Here is a 20,903-nt window from a genome sequence, read left to right on the forward strand (position 1 = left end):
TTGAGCTGAATGAAAATGTTAGAGTAGCAGTTCATTGGAAACCTTTATCTTCTGGTATTTTCATCTATTTCTTTTAAATATCTGTAATATAAACAAGAGGTTACTTAACTACGCATGCAAATAATTGTTTCATTTTGTTCTTTTGTTTTTTAGTGGGACTTGGTTTGTGACAAGAAAGGCCTCAATCAAGCAACTGCCACTTTCTTTTTCATTGGTGTCATGCTGGGAGCAGTAGCATTCGGCTACCTTTCAGACAAGTAAAGAAATAGAATATCTTATAAATGATTTAGAATTTAAAGTCAGTACAATGTTACCTACTGAGTCTTACAAGTGAACTGCAATGGTCAGAAGAACAAACGTCTACCACTTAAGTGTGAAGCTCAGTGTTCCTGCACCCTTCTGTTCTAATCTTTATAATTATTATGTTTGTTATGTACTGTACTGCACACTGCCAGATCTTCATTGTAGATAGATAGATAGATAGATAGATAGATAGATAGATAGATAGATAGATAGATAGATAGATAGATAGATAGATAGATATGCATACAGGTACAACAGGAATTATGATAAGTATGCTAACAAGGTACAACTACACATATAACAAGAATTATCTATAAGTAAATTAACAAAGTGTAGGCATTTACTAAGCGTGAAGTCATTAGAGTTACACATACTCACCAGTTACAATGTCACAGTGCAGGATGTCACTCACTGGCACAGTATGTCACACACAGCCTCATTGTGAGCTGCTCTGTTTGACCAGCTCAGTATCAGGCAGCACCCAGGGAACAAGACCACCTTCGCCGTGGGGTGAAGCAATGAAGTGGTCCCAGTCTGTAGCTGAAGGTGCTCCTCCGTTTAGCTAAGACCTCACAATGGGGATAAGTCCTGAGTGGCCTGTTCTGTCGCACCACTTCCTCCAGTGAGTCCTGCCTGACTCCTAAACCTTTTTAATGAGTTTCTTTAGTTTGTTGCCATCACCTGCACTAATGCCATTTCCCCAGCACAACACCACATAGAAGATGGCATTGTCCACCACAGACTGGCAGAAAACATGTAAGAGTGGCCTGCATACACCAAACAACCTCAAGCTTCTATCTATCTATCATATCTATCTATAACTCTATGATATACTCTCATCTTTATATAGTTCCTTTCTTTATTTGTCTATTATTCTATCAATGATCAAATCTCTGGTGGCACAGTGGTCTGTGTCTGTGTGGGTTTCCAGTTTCCTCCCAATGATATACAGGTTAGGTGAATTGGTCACAGTAAATTGGCCCTAGTGTGTGTTATGTGTGTTGTGTTTGTGTGTTTGCCCTAAGGTTGGACTGGCATCTTGTCAGGGTTCGTTCCTATCTTGTGCCCTACGCTAGCTATGGTAGGCTCCTGCCTGACCCACCACCCAAACCCCCCCATGACCCTGGTCTGATCCAAGTGGGTTACAGAATGACATAATACCATCTCCTCTTTCTTTGTATCATATTGCACTTTCTTTGTATACAGTGGTTTCTTTAACTTTCTAGGTATCTGCCTATTTTATAGACGTGTTTTAATTAGGTAGTCGCTTAAACCAGTTTCTTCATTAACAGCCAATCATTTCATTAATTTGTAAGACCTTTGATCAATCCTAACTCATTACATACAGGGTGTGAAAAGCATGCCCCCGGACACAGACAGACAGACACCAGAATGTCCAAAATGCACACGTTTATTACTTCACAGCACCACAATATCAACAGTCTCAGTCTCTTTCACTTCTCTGTGACCTCCACTCCCCTCCTCACAAGCTTCGTCTCCTTTCTCCCAACTCCGGCTCATTTTCTGGAGGGAGGCAGCCCCTTTTATAATAACCCGGATGGGCTCCAGGTGCTCCGTCTGACATCACTTCCTGGTGTGGCGGAAGTGTCAGGAGGGCACTCAGATGGACTCCAGGTGTCCTTGAAATTTCGTCCGACAGCACTTCCTGGTGTGGCGGAAGTGCTGCCATCCAGGGTTCCAACCATGTCCAGGCGCCCCCTGGCGGTGACTCCGTCTTCGCAGAGGGTTGACCTTTGCAGTTCCGTGACCCCCATGCATTCCAGGGAGGCCGCCCACCTGCGCTCCAGGGAAAATATTGTCCCATTTCCGGTCCCCTGCTTCTTCCGGCATCCCGGCGGGGCAACGTCCCTTGGTGTCTATGACAAGGGATGTATATTCATTCATTACTTCACTACTCCATTTTAAGTTTTTTTGTGTTATTTTGACATTTCATTCCTTTACTTGTTTCTGAATCACTTACTTTATGAAACCACCGGCTACTAATGTCATGCTGAGATGCATTTGTCCGTCTCAGCTTCACACACAAAACCATCGATTTCAGCGTGATGTGAACCTGCATGTATTGGTTATGAAGTTTGTAATAAAAAAATATTTGCCAGCTGTAAAATACTGCCAAACGTAACTGCACTATTATAGCAAGATCTTCAAATGGATATGGGAAGTCGCCTTTAATGGATCTTCAATGACTGTCCATTACTGCGCCAGTCTCACCCTCAAATTTTCAATTACCTTTGTTTATGTTGTTAAAGGACAGACAAGTGAGCCACAAAAAGAGTTGGGGCAGCCACCCTTGTATTGTTTCCTGGTTACAAAAGAGTTAAGTTTTATGTACAATTGAGTACAGATTTGAGTCCAGAACAGAACTGTCTTGATGAGGCAAAGATGGCAGTTTTAAAGGGGAGGACAGGACGTGATGTCATCAGGCCCAGGACTGGAAGTGACATCATCAGGGCCGGAAAATGAAGTGGTGTCCTCAGAACAAGGTGGGACTTTCTGTAATCGGTCTGTAGTGGAAAAAGAGACAAGGTCAGTACACTCTGCCACCCCCTGGCCTGGTGTGGAATTGCCCTCATTCAGGCCCTTTAACTGCCTCCCATGCGCACATGTGTGACAGCGTGTTTTATTGATTGCATTTATGCTCATACTCTCTTTGTCATTTTTCTTACAGATTTGGAAGAAAGACAATGCTTTTAGTTTCCTACATACTCTCATTTATATTTGGACTGGCCAGTGCATTCTCAGTCTCCTACGTGATGTTTGCCATTTTGAGGTTTCTCACTGGAATGTCGTTTGTTGGAATATCAATCATCTCAATTGTCTTGTGTAAGTACAGATGTTTGCTCAGTCCCGTTAAAATTTATAAAATCAATTATGATCACAAAACTAAAAGATATAAAACATAACAGCAGTAGTAATTCCTGTAGTAACGTCACGTGTGCAGAGCAGGAGTGAAGAGAATGGATGGCCTTTAATGAAACAAGGTGGACCACGGCATCCTTCCATACTGAACTCTAAGAACTTAAATGTCTAGCATTTGGCTGAAAAATATCTTTGTGGTACAAGGCAAATCCCTTCCTGTGGGCTGTGGACTGGCACCGATGGAGGTGGGTGAGCTCCTGCTGCTATCATGTGGGAGTGGTGAGGCAGGAGCTGTCTTGAGTTTCATTCTTGGTTTTCAAAGAGGAGCTGTGCTGAATTTGACGATTCTTCTAGGAGAGCATTTGTGAGGTCAGGCACTGATGTCAGACCAGAGAAAGCTCACAGTCTCCCACCCCAAAGCTGGTCTGTTGGGTTGAGGTCAGGGCTCTGTGCAGGCCAGTCAAGTTCCTCCACACCAAACTTGCTCAAGCATTTCTTAAAAGATCTTGCTTTGTGCACTGGTGTGTGCGTAGTCATGTTGGAACAGGAAGGGGACATCCCCCACCTGTTCTGCTAGCAAATGTTTCTCTGGATCAAGAGAGAAAAAGAGCAGGCAGCAGAAGGGAGAATGTCACTGGTAATCACAACTGAGCGAGTGCCCAACAAATCACACGAGGGTATTTCTAATTAAAGGGGAACAGTCACAACTTTCTATCCTTGATAACTGACCAAAAACTGCACTGTCATGTGGGAGGTGTCATTTTCTTGTAAATCTTGAGGGAAGATCCAACCAGTGGTGTACAGCCCAAGTATTTTCATTTCTGAAAAAATAAAATTTGTTTAGGATTTATTTTTCATATACAGTAATTCCTCACTTATCGCGGGAGATAGGTTCCAAGGCTGACCGCGATAACTGAATTTCCGCGAAGTAGGGACATCATATTTATTTAATTATTTAACGTGTATTTGGACGTTTTTAAACCCTTCCTGTATGGTTTACAACCCACCCTTTACTCTACTAATAACAGGGACAACTGCTAAGCAATATGAAATCGGTAGATAAGTTTACACTTACTGTATAGCGAAGTACACGTAGTAGCTTGTAGGCGGTCATGACGTCATCAACCTTGTTGCAAAGATTCCTAAAGCAGATTCCATCCAGACTACTGCCTTATCACGTCCACTTGCAGCTCGTTTTGCACCCTGGTTAAAGGACACTGCGGCCGTAGATCTTATATGCTTATCCTCCTTTTTAAATAAAAAGAATCGTGGACTCATTGATGCTGTGATGGTGTCCTGCAGCGGTGTAGCTGTTCCCTTCCTTCAACATATCCAAAACTTTTACCTTTTCTGCAATCATTTGCATCTTCTGTTGGCGCTTGGACACGGCCCCTGAAGCAGTAGCACGTTAATGCTGAATGAGTGAGATGAGACTTCCTGGTTAATGCAGCACTCCGTCGCTGAGCCAATCAGCAGCACACAGGAACTTAACTGCGTGCTCTGATTGGGTAGCTTCTCAGCCATCCTCCAATAGCATCTCTTGTATGAAATCAACTGGGCAAACCAACTGGGCAAACCAAGCATGTACCAGAAGTAAAAAGACCCATTGTCCGCAGAAACCCGCGAAGCAGCGAAAAATCCGCGTTATATATTTAGATATGCTTACATATAAAATCCGCAATGTTGTGAATCCGCGAAAAGTGAACCGCGAAGTAGCGAGGGATTACTGTATTAATTTATTTTTGTCCTCTTTACATCCCAACCATAACATGCCCTCAGTTGTGACCGGGTGGGCCAGTGCCACGCTATCTCTTATGTAGTCCACATCTGCTACAGAGTTCAATGACATTCTGACTTGAATGGTCAGCCATAATGCTACATGGCGCGGCTCTCTAAGAGGGTATTTAAATAGAAATACGGACAAATCAGCCTACTTGATGTACCCCGCACCACTATTCATTGACTTGTTTGGCCGACACTATTAACCAAGGCAACTTACAACATTCAGGGTACAATTAGTTCCATTTCTTTTGGTGTTCCAATTGGAGCGCCAGCAGGTCAAGTGACTTGCTTATGGTCACACACTGGTGTCAGTAATGGGATCTGAACCCACAGCCTCAGGGTTTGAAGTCCAAAGCCTTAACTGCTACAACACACTGCCTGCCGGTGTCCAGCGCTCCCTGGGAATGAGGTCTTTCGTGATTGTGTCATGTTACGTAACCTAAATCTATACAGATATAAAATAAAAGGTGATACCCCTCCCTAGACATATGGCGGTAAGAAATCATGGAAGAGAAATAAGTTAGCTTTGTTTAATGTCGGCTTACGCTGCATAACAGACAAAGGAAGCCAATGACAAAAGCCAGTCCGGGAGTGGGAGCCCGACGTGTTGAGTCTGTCGATGTTCGTCGGGGTAGTGAAGGCATTTTCAGGATCGGATGACGATATCTTCCATCTGCCTGTTGGCTTCAAAAGGTGTGCCGGGCAATGTTCCAAGGCTTTATACTCTTTCTTCACGTGCAGGGTCTCCCTTAGGTGAACATGCACTTCCGAACAAGGCAACGGTGCTTAAACAGATACAGTTCGATGCTGACTTAAACAGATAGAAATAGTACACGGCATCTGCACACTTCCCATTTGCTCCAATCTTTTTACCTAGAAGTTCTATATGGGGAACCCCTGGGCTTAATCTGACTCTGTGTCAGCTGTGAGTAGGAAAAAGCAGATTTATCAGATATATCTGCACAGAGCACAGTGACATACAGTATTAACACTTATGCTTATTACACTGTCTATTGGGACTTCAAGTCCTTCTGATCATTGTGGAACCATTTGTGGAGAAGGGGGTGACGGTGGTGCGCCTATACTGACAGCACTGGAAGACGAAGGGAAACAACCATGAGGTGGGCACCAGACCTTCACAGGACATGCCGAAGCCAATTTAGAGTCAACAAGGAAGTGCTTGGGGCTGTGAGGTGACAAATTCATGGAGACAAGGAGTGGACATGACTATGATATGCTTGGATTAATTGCTTATGAAGATGATCAACGGACTCTCCATAACGTAGGAGTTGGCCCACCCTTTGCAACTATAACAGCTTCAACTCTTCTGGGAATGCTTTCCACAAGGTGTAGGAGGGTGTTTATGGGAATATTTGACGATTCTTCCAGGAGAGCATGTGTGAGGTCAGGCACTGATGTTGGACCAGAGAAGGCCTGGCTTGCTTGCAGTCTCCACTCGAATTCATCCCAAAGGCGTTCTATCAGGTTGAGGTCAGGGCTCTGTGCAGGGCAGTCAAGTTCCTCCACACCAAACTTGCTCATCCATTTCTTAATAGATCTTGCTTTGTGCACTGGTGTGTGCGTAGTCATGTTGGAACAGGAAGGGGACATCCCCAAACTATTCCCACAAAGTTGGGAGGATGAAATTGTCCAAAATGGCTTTGTATACTGAAGCTTTAAGAGTTCCTTTCACCGGAACTAAGGGGCCATGCCAAACCCCTGAAAAACAACCCCACACCATAACCCCCCCCTCCACCAAACTTTAAACTTGGAACAATGCAGTCAGGCAAGTACCGTTCTCCTGGCCAGACTCATCCATCAAATTGCATGATTCGTCACTCCAGAGGACACGTCTGCACTGCTCAAGAGTCCAGTGGTGGTGGGCTTTACACCACTGCATCCAACGTTTTGCATTGTACTTGGTGATGTCAGGCTTGGATGCAGCTGCTCGGCCATGGACACCCATTCCATGAAGCTCTCTACATTGCACTGCTCTTGAGCTTTTGGAGGTCTGTAGCTATTGACTCTGCAGAAAGTTGGCGACTTCTGCACACCTCAGCCCACTCTGTGATTTTATGTGGCCTACAACTTTGTGGCTGAGTTGCTGTTGTTCCCAATTGCTTCCACTTTGTTATAATACCACTAACAGTTGACCGTGGAATATTTAATAGTGAGGAAATTTCACGAATGGACTTACTGCACAGGTGGCATCCTATCATGGTACCAGGCTGGCATTTGCTGACCTACTGAGAGTGACCCATCCATATTACTAACCGAGAATGGTAAACCGGATATGGACGCAGGAGACATAGTGCGCAGGCGCCACACAAAGCCCCCCTCCCCAGAGTGAAACAGGAGAGATTACGAACGTGCGCAAGCGCCACACAAAGCCCCCCCGCTCCAGAGCGAAACAGGAGAGACTACGAACCGTCTGACATGCCGCAAGTAGGATAAAGCGAGGTCAGAAATAAAAGACAGAGTAGGAAACAAAGTGAAACGTCATAAAGAGGTTAAAGAACGGGGCCAAACACATGGAGAGCAGGTTACAGATGATGAAAACTGGAATGCAACAGCTTCAAAAAAACCGAGGCATGAAACACATGCACAGCGAGATACAGAATATAAAGGCAGAAAAAACGACAGTTAAACGTCCATACCACACAGCGGAGGCAGACCCGGAAAGTGCAGGTGCCTACAAACCAGGCAGGCACGGCTCCAAAAAGAAACAGCTCGACTGACCCAGCTAAAAAATGAAACGGGAAACACTACAGAGTCCGCAGTGGTCCACAATGCACCTCATAATAGTACGGAAGAAGCTCCATATTAACAGTGGGGGGCCCCAGAGTGACACGGGCGGACGCTCTGTATTAAACATTCGTCATCCTCACACGTCCAAACTACACAGCATAGGTGGATCACATTCCAGCGTTGCATTATTGACAGTACAGTAAACATCACAGTATCGCAAACAAATGGAAATTATTACTCGAAAAAGGGAGAATATAATCACCACGGACCAGGTGTCATTGAAACAACAGCAGGATAAAGCGACGTCAGAAATAAAAGACAGAGTAGAAAGCAAAGTAAGAAGTCATAAGGAGGTTAAAATACGGGGCCAAACACATGGACAGCAGGTTAGAGATGATGAAAACTGGAATTCAACAGCTTCTAAAACAACGTAGGCACGAGACACATGCAGAGCAACATACAGAATATGAAAGCAGAAAAAAACGACAGTTAAACGCCCACACCACATGGCGGAGGCAGACCCGGAAGGTGCAGGCGCCTACACAGCATGGTGAAACCCGACATAATACGGAAGGCGCAGGCATCACCGCCATATTGTGAGTGGCACTACTGCGTAGTGAAGGCGCAGGCGTCACCGCCATATTGTGCGTGGCACTACTGCGGAGTGAAGTTAGGAATGATGTGCTGCTTGGGATCGTTCAAAACGCTGAACGCGACCCACCTGGATACGATCAATGAACGCAGGCGCCTACAACGCGCGTCTGAAACTACGGAAGCAAGGCAGGCATGGGTTCAAAACGAACGCGCTCGATTGACGGATATACAAACACGAGGCCGCCTGGATATACTCAATGAACGGAGGCGCCTACAACGCGCGTCTGGAATACCGTGGGCAACGCGGGCACGGCTCCAAAACGAACGAGCTCGGCTAATGAATTTCAGGATACCCAACGCCGGGGGTAGGCGAGCAAAGCGAGCAGGGGGCGGAGCCCCCTTGTTCTTTCATAAATGTTTGTAGAAGCCTTGTGGCCATTGAAGTGATTGGAATACCTGAATTCAATGATTTGGAGGGAGGTCTAATACTTTTGGCAATATAGTGTATGTAGAGTACGTCACATATTACTAAACAGGGTACTTGGAGTTGAAATGTTTCAAAAATAGCTCTTGTCCTGCCTTCTCTCTGACTTTTGAAAACACAATAATTAAACAGTGAAGCAGTACTCACTTGTGCCCTGACCAATGATGCGGCCCCCAGAAACACATTAATAAAAAAACCCAATTGGAAAAATGGGAGGGTAGGCAGCCATGGTGCAAACGTAATCATCTCTCTGTTGGCCCGTTCGTTTGGTGTCTTCTCTTTTCTTGGGCCTAAGGTTTTAGGTTGTCTGGATGGTCTGTTCACAAACATTAATTAGTGTATTGTGATATTTGCCAGGACACCACCAGTCAGAGACCGCATCTTTATCAAGAATGCCTTTTATTTTGTCTTCCACAACAACACAAGTCACAGTCCCGCACACCAACACAGTGCCTCTAGCCCCAGTCTCCTTTCTCCTGGGCCTTCTCTCTCCTTGTCCCTGGGCCACCTGCACTCTCTCTCCAGGAGCTTCGTCCTGCTCCTGCTCCCGACTCCAGCTCACTGACAGGAGGGAGGCGGCTCCCTTTATCCTCACCCGATTGAGCTCCAGGTGCGCTACCTGTCGTCACGTCCTGGTGTGGTGGAAGCATCAGGACAGCACCCGGAAGTGCTTCCAGGTGACCCTGGAAGGATCGTCCTCCATGGGTGTGGCGGAAGTGTATAAGTCCCGGGCTCCATGAGGCTCAGGGCACCCCCTGGCAGCGAGCAGAGGCCCCAGCGGTCTTGAGCCTCCCTGCTCCCCTTTCGTGGGCCTCTTCTACTCCAGGGCGGTTGCCCCCTCATGGCCCGGAGGACAAATAAGCCATAACCCAGTCCCTTCCAGGCGTCCCAGCTGGGTCTGACCCCCAACCACGTACCACAGTATCAAAAGTTAAATCAGGGTATTTTTGCATAAAATGTTTTAAACAGTTTGATATTATTTGTGTATACACTACAGCAGATACTGTAACTGGTTTCGGTTTATTAAACACAAATATAATATATGGTATTAGTATATACAATGGACTGGTGCGCCATCTAGGGTTGTTTCCTGCCTTGCCCATCAATGCCGCCAGGCGAAGCTCTGGCCTATCCAATCCTGAACTGGTTTAAGCAGGCTGGAGAATGTGAATGTGTTATTAATGTTTTCTTTGATAATGTGAATGTGTTATTATGTTTTTTTGATAATGTTAATGTGCTTTTAATGTTTTTTGTTCTAAATCATCGTGGCAATTCAAACATTTTTCATGTAATGGAAAAATAGATAAAGAAAAAGCAGTACATAATATGTGCAATAATAGATCATAATTCTCTTTAATAAAAACCTAAGGTGTGTGTGAGGAAAATGCCCCAAATGAAATGGCGACTTGAGTCAGTGACAAGAAAAGTTCAGAAGTAGCAGAGGGTGACAGCACAGATCCTTCTTAATCTCATCTCTTATTATGGATTGACTACCTCATTTAAATTCTAGAATTGATAGATTGCCATTCTAGAACTCTTAACTAGTCACAAAATGATCTGATTGCAGTCATGCATAGAGTCACTGCTGCCATCTTCTTGAGTCCATAGTTCACTTCACGATGGTAGCAACAGGCCAGACTGAAGGCCAAGGTACCCAACCTTCAGCAATGTTCTTCAGCTTACTCTGGGAATGTCCAGGTGCTTTCAGGCCAACCAGGAGATAAAACACCTTCAGGGTATAGACTGTAGTTCAGTAAGGCACAGAGTGAGTGTGTATGTGTGTGTGTGTGTGTGCTCCCGGTGATTAATTGGCTCCCCATCTTAGACAGCTTTCTGCTTTGCTGAAACAGGAATGCTGGCTCCTCAAATGAGTGGCTGACTGTGCAGTGTACGACACGGTGATATACTTTGTATCAGTCCTTCTGAACTGTCTTTCAGGTATTGAATGGGTTGATATTAAACACAGAACTCTGGTTGGTGTCTTTGGCAGTATGGCCTGGACCACTGGCTGTGTTCTACTAGCACTAATTGCCTACCTCATCCGAGACTGGAGATGGCTTCTCTTGGCTGTCACGTTTCCTCTTTTGATAGCCTGTGTCATTTGGTGGTAAGAATGCAGAAATACTTTTTATATATTTTATTGATTTTGAGGATTTCATTGTAAAGAATAATTTACAAGTTAGCAAACTATAAAGTATGATATCTTATTTGAATCAGATCACCGATTTAGAGAACAAATAAAAATGACTTAAAATGAAGTCATCTATCAAAGACACTGAAGTATTCAAACGGTTAGCAACACTTCAGCATTTTCAGTGGAGGAAAATACATATAAAAGCTTCCCAGCTGCAGAGGTTCTTTTTGCACTGCTCTGTTTAATTTCTTTTTCTAATATTAAGCAGACTTCTACAATCCTGAAATGGATTACGCAGGTTTGAGAATGTGTGAGCAGTGATGAAAAACTCCTCAGCGTTATGATTACTCACGGAACCAAAAACAGTGAATATTTTTCACTAAGAAAAAATTCAGACATGGGAATCAGTAGGCTTTGCGCCCTAAGAACCAACGATTCTATAACATTTCAGTAAATAATTGCCACTCTGATGCTGATCGTTTTGATTATAAAATAGGTCATTACGATAGCAATTGATGAGAAGAATTCATAATTAACTGCAGAATTACGGTACTTGAGGGTTCCTCCAGAGTGCCTCTTTCTCTTGCAGGATTTGGCTCAAAAACTAATCAGCACATCGTCATCTCATAACAGACTTAAGTTTTGAGTTTCGTATTTTTCTGTCCAGCCGTGTTAGCTCAAGACCGTCCTGAAGAAACTGTGACACACAGACACACACACACAGACAGACACGTCCATCATTGAGATATTGATGTTTTTGGTATCAGGAGACCTTAAAACACTGAGATCCATCGAAAACTAATCTAAAGTTTGCGCTCCTCCCCCATAGACGATAGGTTATGATTGGGGGGTGGGGGGCACAAAGCAAAAATGTTATGTGTAACAGAAACATGTAAATACCAAAATGTCAACATAAATACAGTAGAAAAAGGTATGTTGAGTGTCCACTGATGCACTGATGCAGATTTAGAATGTGTCCTTTCTGTGATATGGTTTAAAATAGTCACCAATACATAGCTGGCTTCATAATCGTCACAGTTCTTTATGTACTTTTCTTATATTTTTTCTATTGAATATCAGGGCCTGATCCATGTGATGGACGCCACTCATTGCGTCATTGTAGGCTACCATAGCACAAGGCTTAGTGACTTCCACATTTCCTCTGACGTGAACATTGACATTTTCTGCATTGTGAACAGAGCTTAGGAGGCGAACGTCTTTCTCTTCCTGGGACTCCATCACAATCTCTTTGCCTTTTTGACACCTACATACTGCAGCGTTACACATCTGAAATCACCAGGCATATCATGGCGGTTCAGTTGTACCACTTGGAATGCATCAGCTTCACCATCCGTGTCAACGTCTGGTGACCAGTTCACAATCTCATCAGTATCGCTTGATAGTTCAGTTTCAGTTTGTTCTAAAACTGGCTTTACAGTTTCTTGTTTACATGCGTCGTGAAATGTTTGAGTCCCTAAGGTACAGGTACAAAATACTTTCAAAAGTTACTCACTAGTGGAGGAGAAAACACCACCGAAAACCCTGACTAGAAACCCAAAGGGCCAGTCAAATTTATATAAAATAAAAGGTTTATTTTCAAAAGGCTCTGAAATGCACAAAGCTCAGTTGAGCACAAGCATTTGCCTGAATAGGCAAGGTGATCCACAGAGAACCAAGTCCCAATACAAATGACAAAATCGTGGACATTAAATGGAGCAGAAGTTCAAGAATATCAATAAACACAAAATCCAGAGGCAAGGTTGAAAACAGAGCAAGGGTTCAAAAATCCAGAGAATCACAAAGCAATAGCAAAAGCGCAGAAACACAAGATAACACTCCTCTTTCAGTGCGTTCAATGAACTGCCAGGAACTATGGGAGGCCATCCCTTAAATTGGGTGGAGGGCCATTCCTGGCAGTGATGGGCAGGTGGTCCCACCCACAAAGCACAAAGGACATAACTAAGGCTCTTCCCCTTTTCTAAAATACAAACAAAAACATACGAGGGGGTACCTAAAAATAACCGGAATTGAAAAAAATAGATGTTTTAATAATTTTTACTTACTGAAACTTTAGTCTCCTTCAAAGTACTCCCTCCATGTGAATGAATGCACTTGTCCCAACGGTTTTCCCACTGGTGGAAACATTTTTGGAATTGCTGAAGAGGAACGTTGTCCACTGCCTGCAGCGATTTTTCTTTGACTTCCTCCACGGTACAAAAACGTTTTCCTTTGAGTTCTTTTTTTCATCTGTGGGAACAAGAAAAAGTCGCACGGAGCAAAGATCACGTGACATTTCCCCTCGTTTGAAATGCGAAAACCACTCGCAGGCCTGTGTTTTACTTAAAGCTTCCTCTTTACAAGCAGTTTCAAGCAGCACTACAGTTTCAGTAGCTGTTTTCCCTAAGAGAAAATAAAATTTAAAGTCAGATTTGCTGTTCTTTATGATTGCCCATGACAAAAATCACAGAACACATTTAATAAGCACCCAAGAAAAACCGACACAGAATGGCGTATGAACAATACAGAGCAACGCCACTTGGCAGACTACCACAGAATAATGTAAGTACGCTACACCTAATGGTGAAATTCACAACTAAGTAAAGTTTGTGCACCAGGTACAGATTCCAGTTATTTTTGGGTACCCCCTCATACATAATGAATAAAATAACTGAAATAAAATTAGACAAAAGAGACCCAAAACACGACTTTGAACCCCAGCCAGAGGGAAAATGAAGCATGACAACATGCCATTGTGTTTTTTTGGGTGAAGGCTCCACCCCATTCATGAATACTGATGAGTTACCATAAAAAAAAACTGTAGCAGCATATTGTAATTTTATACATGAGGGGACAACAGAATACTGTCCTGGGCATTATTTGCTGCTTATCATTTTTCCTTTGGATTTTAACAGCCTAAACCGAGAGACACTCAGGTTTAACCATCTTTACAAAGTACTCCAAGTCCAAGAGACGCACAGGGTTAATGCCAGGGGGTTAAGAAAAATGCCACCAAGATAAAAAAAAAACAAACCTTATTTTTCAACATGGTCTCTGTGAACATTCATGGAATGCCATTCAAATAAAACATTCCATCTTACTTGTGCGTCTGCTCCTTAGTAGCTTTCCGAGAGTCTTCATCATTATCATAGCATGTTCTGCGGTGGCAGCCCTTCAGATGTATTAATAACGTGGGGCCCAATCTGGAGAACAGGTTGAGTGCGGTGTCTCATTAAATCCATAATTTCAAAGAGCAGGTTTTGCAGCCCATGCAATGCAAATGGGGGATACTTTTGTGAAGAAGAAAGGGGTATGGTTGGCAGATTTTCTCTCCAATTTTTCCTAATCAGCTACCACAAACAACAACAGAAATGAGCATAAAACTACATGCCTTAGAAGGCACACGTACAGTGCATCCGGAAAGTATTCACAGTGCATCACTTTTTCCACATTTTGTTATGTTACAGCCTTATTCCAAAATGGATTAAATTCATTTTTTTCCTCAGAATTCTACACACAACACTCCATAATGACAACGTGAAAAAAGTTTACTTGAGGTTTTTGCAAATTTATTCAAAATAAAAAAATTGAGAAAGCACATGTACATAAGTATTCACAGCCTTTGCCGTGAAGCTCCAAATTGAGCTCAGGTGCATCCTGTTTCCCCTGATCATCCTTGAGATGTTTCTGCAGCTTCATTGGAGTCCACCTGTGGTAAATTCTGTTGACTGGACATGATTTGGAAAGGCACACACCTGTCTATATAAGGTCCCACAGTTGTCAGTTCATGTCAGAGCACAAACCAAGCACGAAGTCAAAGGAATTGTCTGTAGACCTCCAAGACAGGATTGTCTCGAGGCACAAATCTGGGGAAGGTTACAGAAAAATTTCTGCTGCTTTGAAGGTCCCAGTGAGCACAGTGGCCTCCATCATCCGTAAGTGGAAGAAGTTCAAAACCACCAAGACTCTTCCTAGAGCTGGCTGGCCATCAAAACTGAGCGATCGGGGGAGAAGGGCCTTAGTCAGGGATGTGACCAAGAACCCGATGGTCACTCTGTCAGAGCTCCAGAGGTCCTCTGAGAGAGGAGAACCTTCCAGAAGGACAACCATCTCTGCAGCAATCCACCAATCAGGCCTGCATGGTAGACTGGCCAGACAGAAGCCACTCCTTAGTAAAAGGCACATGGCAGCCCCGCCTGGAGTTTGCCAAAAGGCACCTGAAGGACCCTCAGACCACGAGAAACAAAATTCTCTGGTCTGATGAGACAAAGATTGAACTCTTTGGTATGAATGCCAGGCATCACGTTTGGAGGAAACCAGGCATCGCTCATCACCAGGCCAATACCATCCCTACAGTGAAGCATGGTGGTGGCAGCATCATACTGTGGGGATATTTTTCAGCGGCAGGGACTGGGAGGACTAGTCAGGATAAAGGGAAAGATGACTGCAGCAATGTACAGAGACATCCTGGATGAAAACCTGCTCCAGAGCGCTCTTGACCTCAGACTGGGGCGACGGTTCATCTTTCAGCAGGACAACGACCCTAAGCACACAGCCAAGATATCAAAGGAGTGGCTTCAGGACAACTCTGTGAATGTCCTTGAGTGGCCCAGCCAGAGCCCAGACTTGAATCTGATTGAACAACTCTAAAGAGATCTTAAAATGGCTGTGCACCGACGCTTCCCATCCAACCTGATGGAGCTTGAGAGGTGCTGCAAAGAGGAATGGGCGAAACTGGCCAAGGATAGGTGTGCCAAGCTTGTGGCATCATATTCAAAAGACTTGACGCTGTAATTGCTGCCAAAGGTGCATCGACAAAGTATTGAGCAAAGGCTGTGAATACTTATGTACATGGGATTTCTCAATTTTTTTATTTTTAATAAATTTGCAAAAACCTCAAGTAAACTTTTTTCACGTTGTCATTATGGAGTGTTGTGTGTAGAATTCTGAGGAAAAAAATGAATTTAATCCATTTTGGAATAAGGCTGTAAAATAACAAAATGTGGAAAAAGTGATGCGCTGTGAATACTTTCCGGATGCACTGTAACTGGATTAATCAGTATGGACTGCACCGTCACTATCATAAAAATGTTTGCACATGACGTTCCTAACACTGGCTTTGGACCCTGATGTTCTTCTTTGTTTGCTCCCATTGCTTCAGTTGCTCTATAGACTCTGGGCCATGTGATGTATCCACATTTCATCCAAAGTTATGAAAACCTTCTTATGTTTCTCACAGTTCAAACTCATTAGGTCAGGACTCACCCTAGAACACTGCTTCAGTTCTGGAGTCAACACCCTAGACATTCAACATTTACAGACCTTACTTGTGTTTAATTGTTAACGAGCAATAAATTCAAGAGCTCCTTGGCACTGTGTAACTAGGCACAGGAGTACAGTTTAGGACAACGAGGAAGAGCAAAGAAGCCGTAGTCACTGAATATGTTCTCCTCTTATTTTAACAGCTGGATTCCTGAATCTGGAAGATGGTACCTGGTGAATGGCAAGGTGAACGAGGCCCACAAATGCCTCACAAAATGTACACAGGTCAACAAGGGGAAGAATTTCAGATGCAGAATAACTCCAGAGGTAATGCATACATAATTCATATACGGTAGATCTTATATGTAGAAAGGAAGTCATGTCATGTAGAGACATCTGGATTTATTTTTTGTACGTTTAGGACAATGAGGGTGTCGATTCTTCTACCTGTTTTGGAAGCCTCCTAATCAGTTCAGGGTTGTGAGAGTTACGAAACAATCATGGCAGCATCGAGTAAAACGCTGAGAACAACCTTTAGGACTTCAGTCCAACGCAGTACATGCTGTCACATATTGGTCCAGCAATTGAATAAAAGTGCCCAGTGTGGTTGAGGGCAAAGCCACCGTATTGTCATGAACTAGGAGTCCCAAAGCATGAAACTATTGTGGTATACCGAGGCCATACAGCTACCCCAAACCCGGACCCAGACAGGCACAGAGACACAAGTGCAAAAACGAGACACAGTTTATTTCTTTGTGGGGCAGCTCTATTTCCCGCTCCCCACTTCAGGGCACAGTACACCATTATTCACAGCTATAATGCTCAGTCCCTTCTTCCTTCTTTCTCCTTCCTTCCCTCTCTCTTTCTCTGATGCCTCCACTCCTCTCCCAGCAAGCTTTGTCCTCCTCCTCCCGACTCTGGCTCCTCGAACGGAGTGAGGCGGCCCCTTCTATAGGCCACCCGGAAGTGCTCCAGGTGCTCTCAGATCCTCTTCTGGCAGAAGTGCTGCATGCCAGGGTTCTGGAACTGTCCAGGTGCCACCCTGGTGGTGGCCACGGGCCCCAGCTGGGTTGAGCTTCTAAGCTCCAAATAAGTGGTGTAGCTCGAGTTGGTGCTCGGGGCGGGGCATCAATTTACTGCCCTCCAAAATATCTGAATATGTTAACCTATTTAAATAGAAAATTAAAATAATGTATAGAGAAAAATTAAGATACATTTTGCATAGATTTATGTATATATAGAGAAACAGCAATAGTTTTGACGCAGTGATAAGCCGTGTTCTAATTATTAGTTCAATATAATTACGCTGCGAAAACCAGAACCAGTGTAGTGTACAAGTGAGAGGTGGGGATGTTTTCTGCAGAGCAAGAACGCATTTGGATTGCTAACGAAACAAAATAATTAATTGTAAATTAGTTGTTTATCTTCCTAGAAATCATTATCGGTGTAATTTTTATGTTTATTTTTATTTTCTCATAAATTTCAGCTGCTGCGTCTGATGCCGTTGCAGAAGGATAGTCTGAAAATTATGTTTGAAGCATTTGTAGATAAAAATCAGAGAATTTTTGTGATATTTTTCTGAACCCTGCTGCTTACATACAAATTGTACTGAGCCTTTTGGCCAATAATGCCGCCCCCAAAAATGTGCTGCCCGGGGCGGACCACTCCTCTGCCTGCCCCTAGCTACACCACTGCTCCAAAACCCATGGAGAGGTATTGCCCTGAATATGTTCTCTCCCCCAGTCCTTCCATCACAGTTGTGTCCCGGCCGCCTACCAAAAGCACTATCAAAAGCACTTCCAAAAATGCCAACTAGAGGGGCAAATCCTGCCAAAAATTCCCAAGATATACAAAAAAAGGGCTCCAGAGGATCTTTATAAAATGCCCAAAAGTACAAAACAAAGGAGCACAAAAGACAAAATGGAACTGCCTGTAACACCCAGGCAATCCCAAGCAAACAAGTCCCAAATCAGACTCCAACAGCAAGGCCAAAACACAGAACAGAGGACTGAAAAACATCCAGAATTTTACAAAAAAGCACAACAGAAGACACACAAACTCACCAAGTCCAGAGCACATCCACCGTGGATGGCCAGGAACTGTGGGAGACCCTCCAGATTTACAGGTGGACAGCGGGTCCTGACGACAGCATACATGGCGCCTGTATGTCCTGTGGGATTGAAACAAACACAATCAATAGCAAACAACAGATAAATAAATAAAATGAATACATAAAAAAATTATCAAAAATTAAAAACATGAATTTGAACCCCAGTCACATGACTGGCTGAGATATACAGCAGGGAAAATAAGTATCGAACGCGTCTCAGTAAATATGTTTCTAATGGGGCTATTGACATGAAATGTACTTATTCTCTGTGTCATTCCACTTTAAGTTCATAAATTATGTGAAATATTTGTTTCGATTTTTTTTTGTGTGTGGATTACTTGGATTGTTACCAGATCTGGTGAAAATCTTCATGTTGATAGCCCCATTAGAAATATATTTTCTGAGAAAAATGTTGACACATTCAACACTTACTTTCCCAGCTGTATATGGCTGAGGGAGGAGGATGCCTGATCTAATCCTGGGTAGAACTCAGAAAGGCTCACGTTAGGCAGGTGCGTGCTGTGGTGTGCAGGGTCCAGTCTCGTGTTGCCTTCATGCCTGTCAAGATCACCATGGGGGGGGGAGAGGCATCTAAGATTGCTCTTAATGGACTGGACCTGGTCAATGGGTCATGACCAGTGAGGATTATTACCTTACTTCAAAATCTCTGTCCTCCTTACCATGACACTTCTGCATCTTCTGAAAAATTTTGTAAAAATAAATTGGGAATGTTTTTCTAACTTGCTGTGCATAAAAATATTTCTTACATAAATTATCAGAATGTGGACAAAATGCTTAAAGATCATTATAAATGCAACATTTACAGGTGCGTCCAGAAAGTATTCACAGCGCATCATTTTTTCCACATTTTGTTATGTTACAGCCTTATTCCAAAATTGATTAAATTCATTTTTTCCTCAGAATTCTACACACAACACCCCATAATGACAACGTGAAAAAAGTTTACTTGAGGTTTTTGCAAATTTATTAAAAATATAAAAACTGAGAAATCCCATGTACATAAGTATTCACTGCCTTTGCTCAATACTTTGTCGATGCACCTTTGGCAGCAATTACAGCCTCAAGTCTTGTTGAATATGATGCCACCAGCTTGGCACACCTATCCTTGGCCAGAGCTCAATTTTGAGCTTCATGGCAAAGGCTGTGAATACTTATGTACATGTGCTTTCTCAATTTTTTTATTTTTAATAAATTCGCAAAAGTCTCAAGTAAACTTTATTCACGTTGTCATTATGGGGTGTTGTGTGTAGACTTCTGAGGAAAAAAATGAATTTAATCCATTTTGGAATAAGGCTGTAACATAACAAAATGTGGAAAAAGTGACACGCTGTTAATACTTTCCGGATGCACTGTAGATAGATAGCATAACCACAAGGGGGTGCCACTGAGCCCACATACCACAGACACAGTAATGCCCAACACGATTCTGAGTTTAAATAAATGGGATTTATTTCTCCACCACACCTTTTCAATAAACATCGGCACAAAGATCAATATGCAATTCACCATTCTGACAATTTCCTTCTCCTTCCATCCTCCAAGTGTGTCGCTTGCTGCCTCCTGACTCCCCGATGTTAGGTGGAAGGGCTCATTTTTAGCCAGACCTGGAAATCCTTCCGGTGCCACAGGGTGCCATCTTGGAAGCACTTTTGGGTCACAGGGAAACCAGGAAGATCTTCCCCCAACAGGACCCTCTAATGGCACCTAGGTTTGCACTTCTGGATTCCAATTCCTATGTAAACCTGTGGGTGTCCAAACTGGGACACCATGGGAGGACCAGTGCCACCAGTTGTTTGGAGGATGGAACTGCTCCTGGCCTCTGGCTTATGCTGTTCCATCAAATTATATTACTCCAGGCGGGCAAGAAGTGGCTTCCTCATCTAGCCAGCAAGCTCACCTTTCCTTCCATTCTGGCCTCCTGTCAGAAATTATCCTCCATCCCAGCTAGGATGCTTGTTCTTCCTCTTGGGCATTTACATTAGATAGACAGACAGACAGACAGACAGACCAGGAATTATGATAAACTTAAGTATGTTAACAAGGTACAACTACGTGTATAACAAGAATTATCGATAAGTAAATTAAAGTGTAGGCATTTACAAGGCGTAAAGTCATTAGAGTTGCACATACTCACCAGTTACAATGTCACAGTGCAGGATGTCAGTCACTGGCACAGTGTCACACACAGCCTCATTGTTGCTCTGCTTGACCAGCTCAGTATCAGGCAGCACCCAGGGAACAAGACCACCTTGGCTGTGGGGTGAAGCAATGCAGTGGTCCCAGTCTGTAGCTGAAGGTGCTCCTCCATTTAGCTAAGACCTCACATGGGGGATAAGAGTCATCGGCTTCTTCCTGAGTGGCCTGTTGTGTTGCACCACTTCCTCCAGTGAGTCCTGCCTGACTTCTAAGTCTTTTTAATTAGTTTGTTGGCATCACCTACACTAATGCCATTTCCACAGCACAACACCACATACAAAATGGCATTGGCCACCACAGACTGGCAGACAACATGTAAGAGTGGCCTGCATACACCAAACAACCTCAAGCTCCTCAGGAAACAGAGGCGACGCTGACCCTTCTTGTCTCTG

At 43.6% G+C, this 20,903-nt stretch overlaps 1 protein-coding gene across 1 annotated transcript in view; it reads left to right on the forward strand.

The window, feature by feature from the left end:
- The window catches only part of slc22a7b.1 (solute carrier family 22 member 7b, tandem duplicate 1), a 52,761-nt gene that overhangs the window by 13,028 nt on the left and 18,830 nt on the right, over positions 1 to 20,903 (forward strand). Inside the window, exons 2-5 of the mRNA XM_028820990.2 lie at positions 154 to 257; positions 2,993 to 3,147; positions 10,730 to 10,898; positions 16,388 to 16,511. Of these exons, the coding sequence (XP_028676823.1) occupies positions 154 to 257; positions 2,993 to 3,147; positions 10,730 to 10,898; positions 16,388 to 16,511 (552 nt within the window). The remainder of the gene's footprint in view (positions 1 to 153; positions 258 to 2,992; positions 3,148 to 10,729; positions 10,899 to 16,387; positions 16,512 to 20,903) is intronic.

Source organism: Erpetoichthys calabaricus, chromosome 15 (assembly GCF_900747795.2).
Source record: "Erpetoichthys calabaricus chromosome 15, fErpCal1.3, whole genome shotgun sequence".
NCBI lineage: Eukaryota > Metazoa > Chordata > Cladistia > Polypteriformes > Polypteridae > Erpetoichthys > Erpetoichthys calabaricus.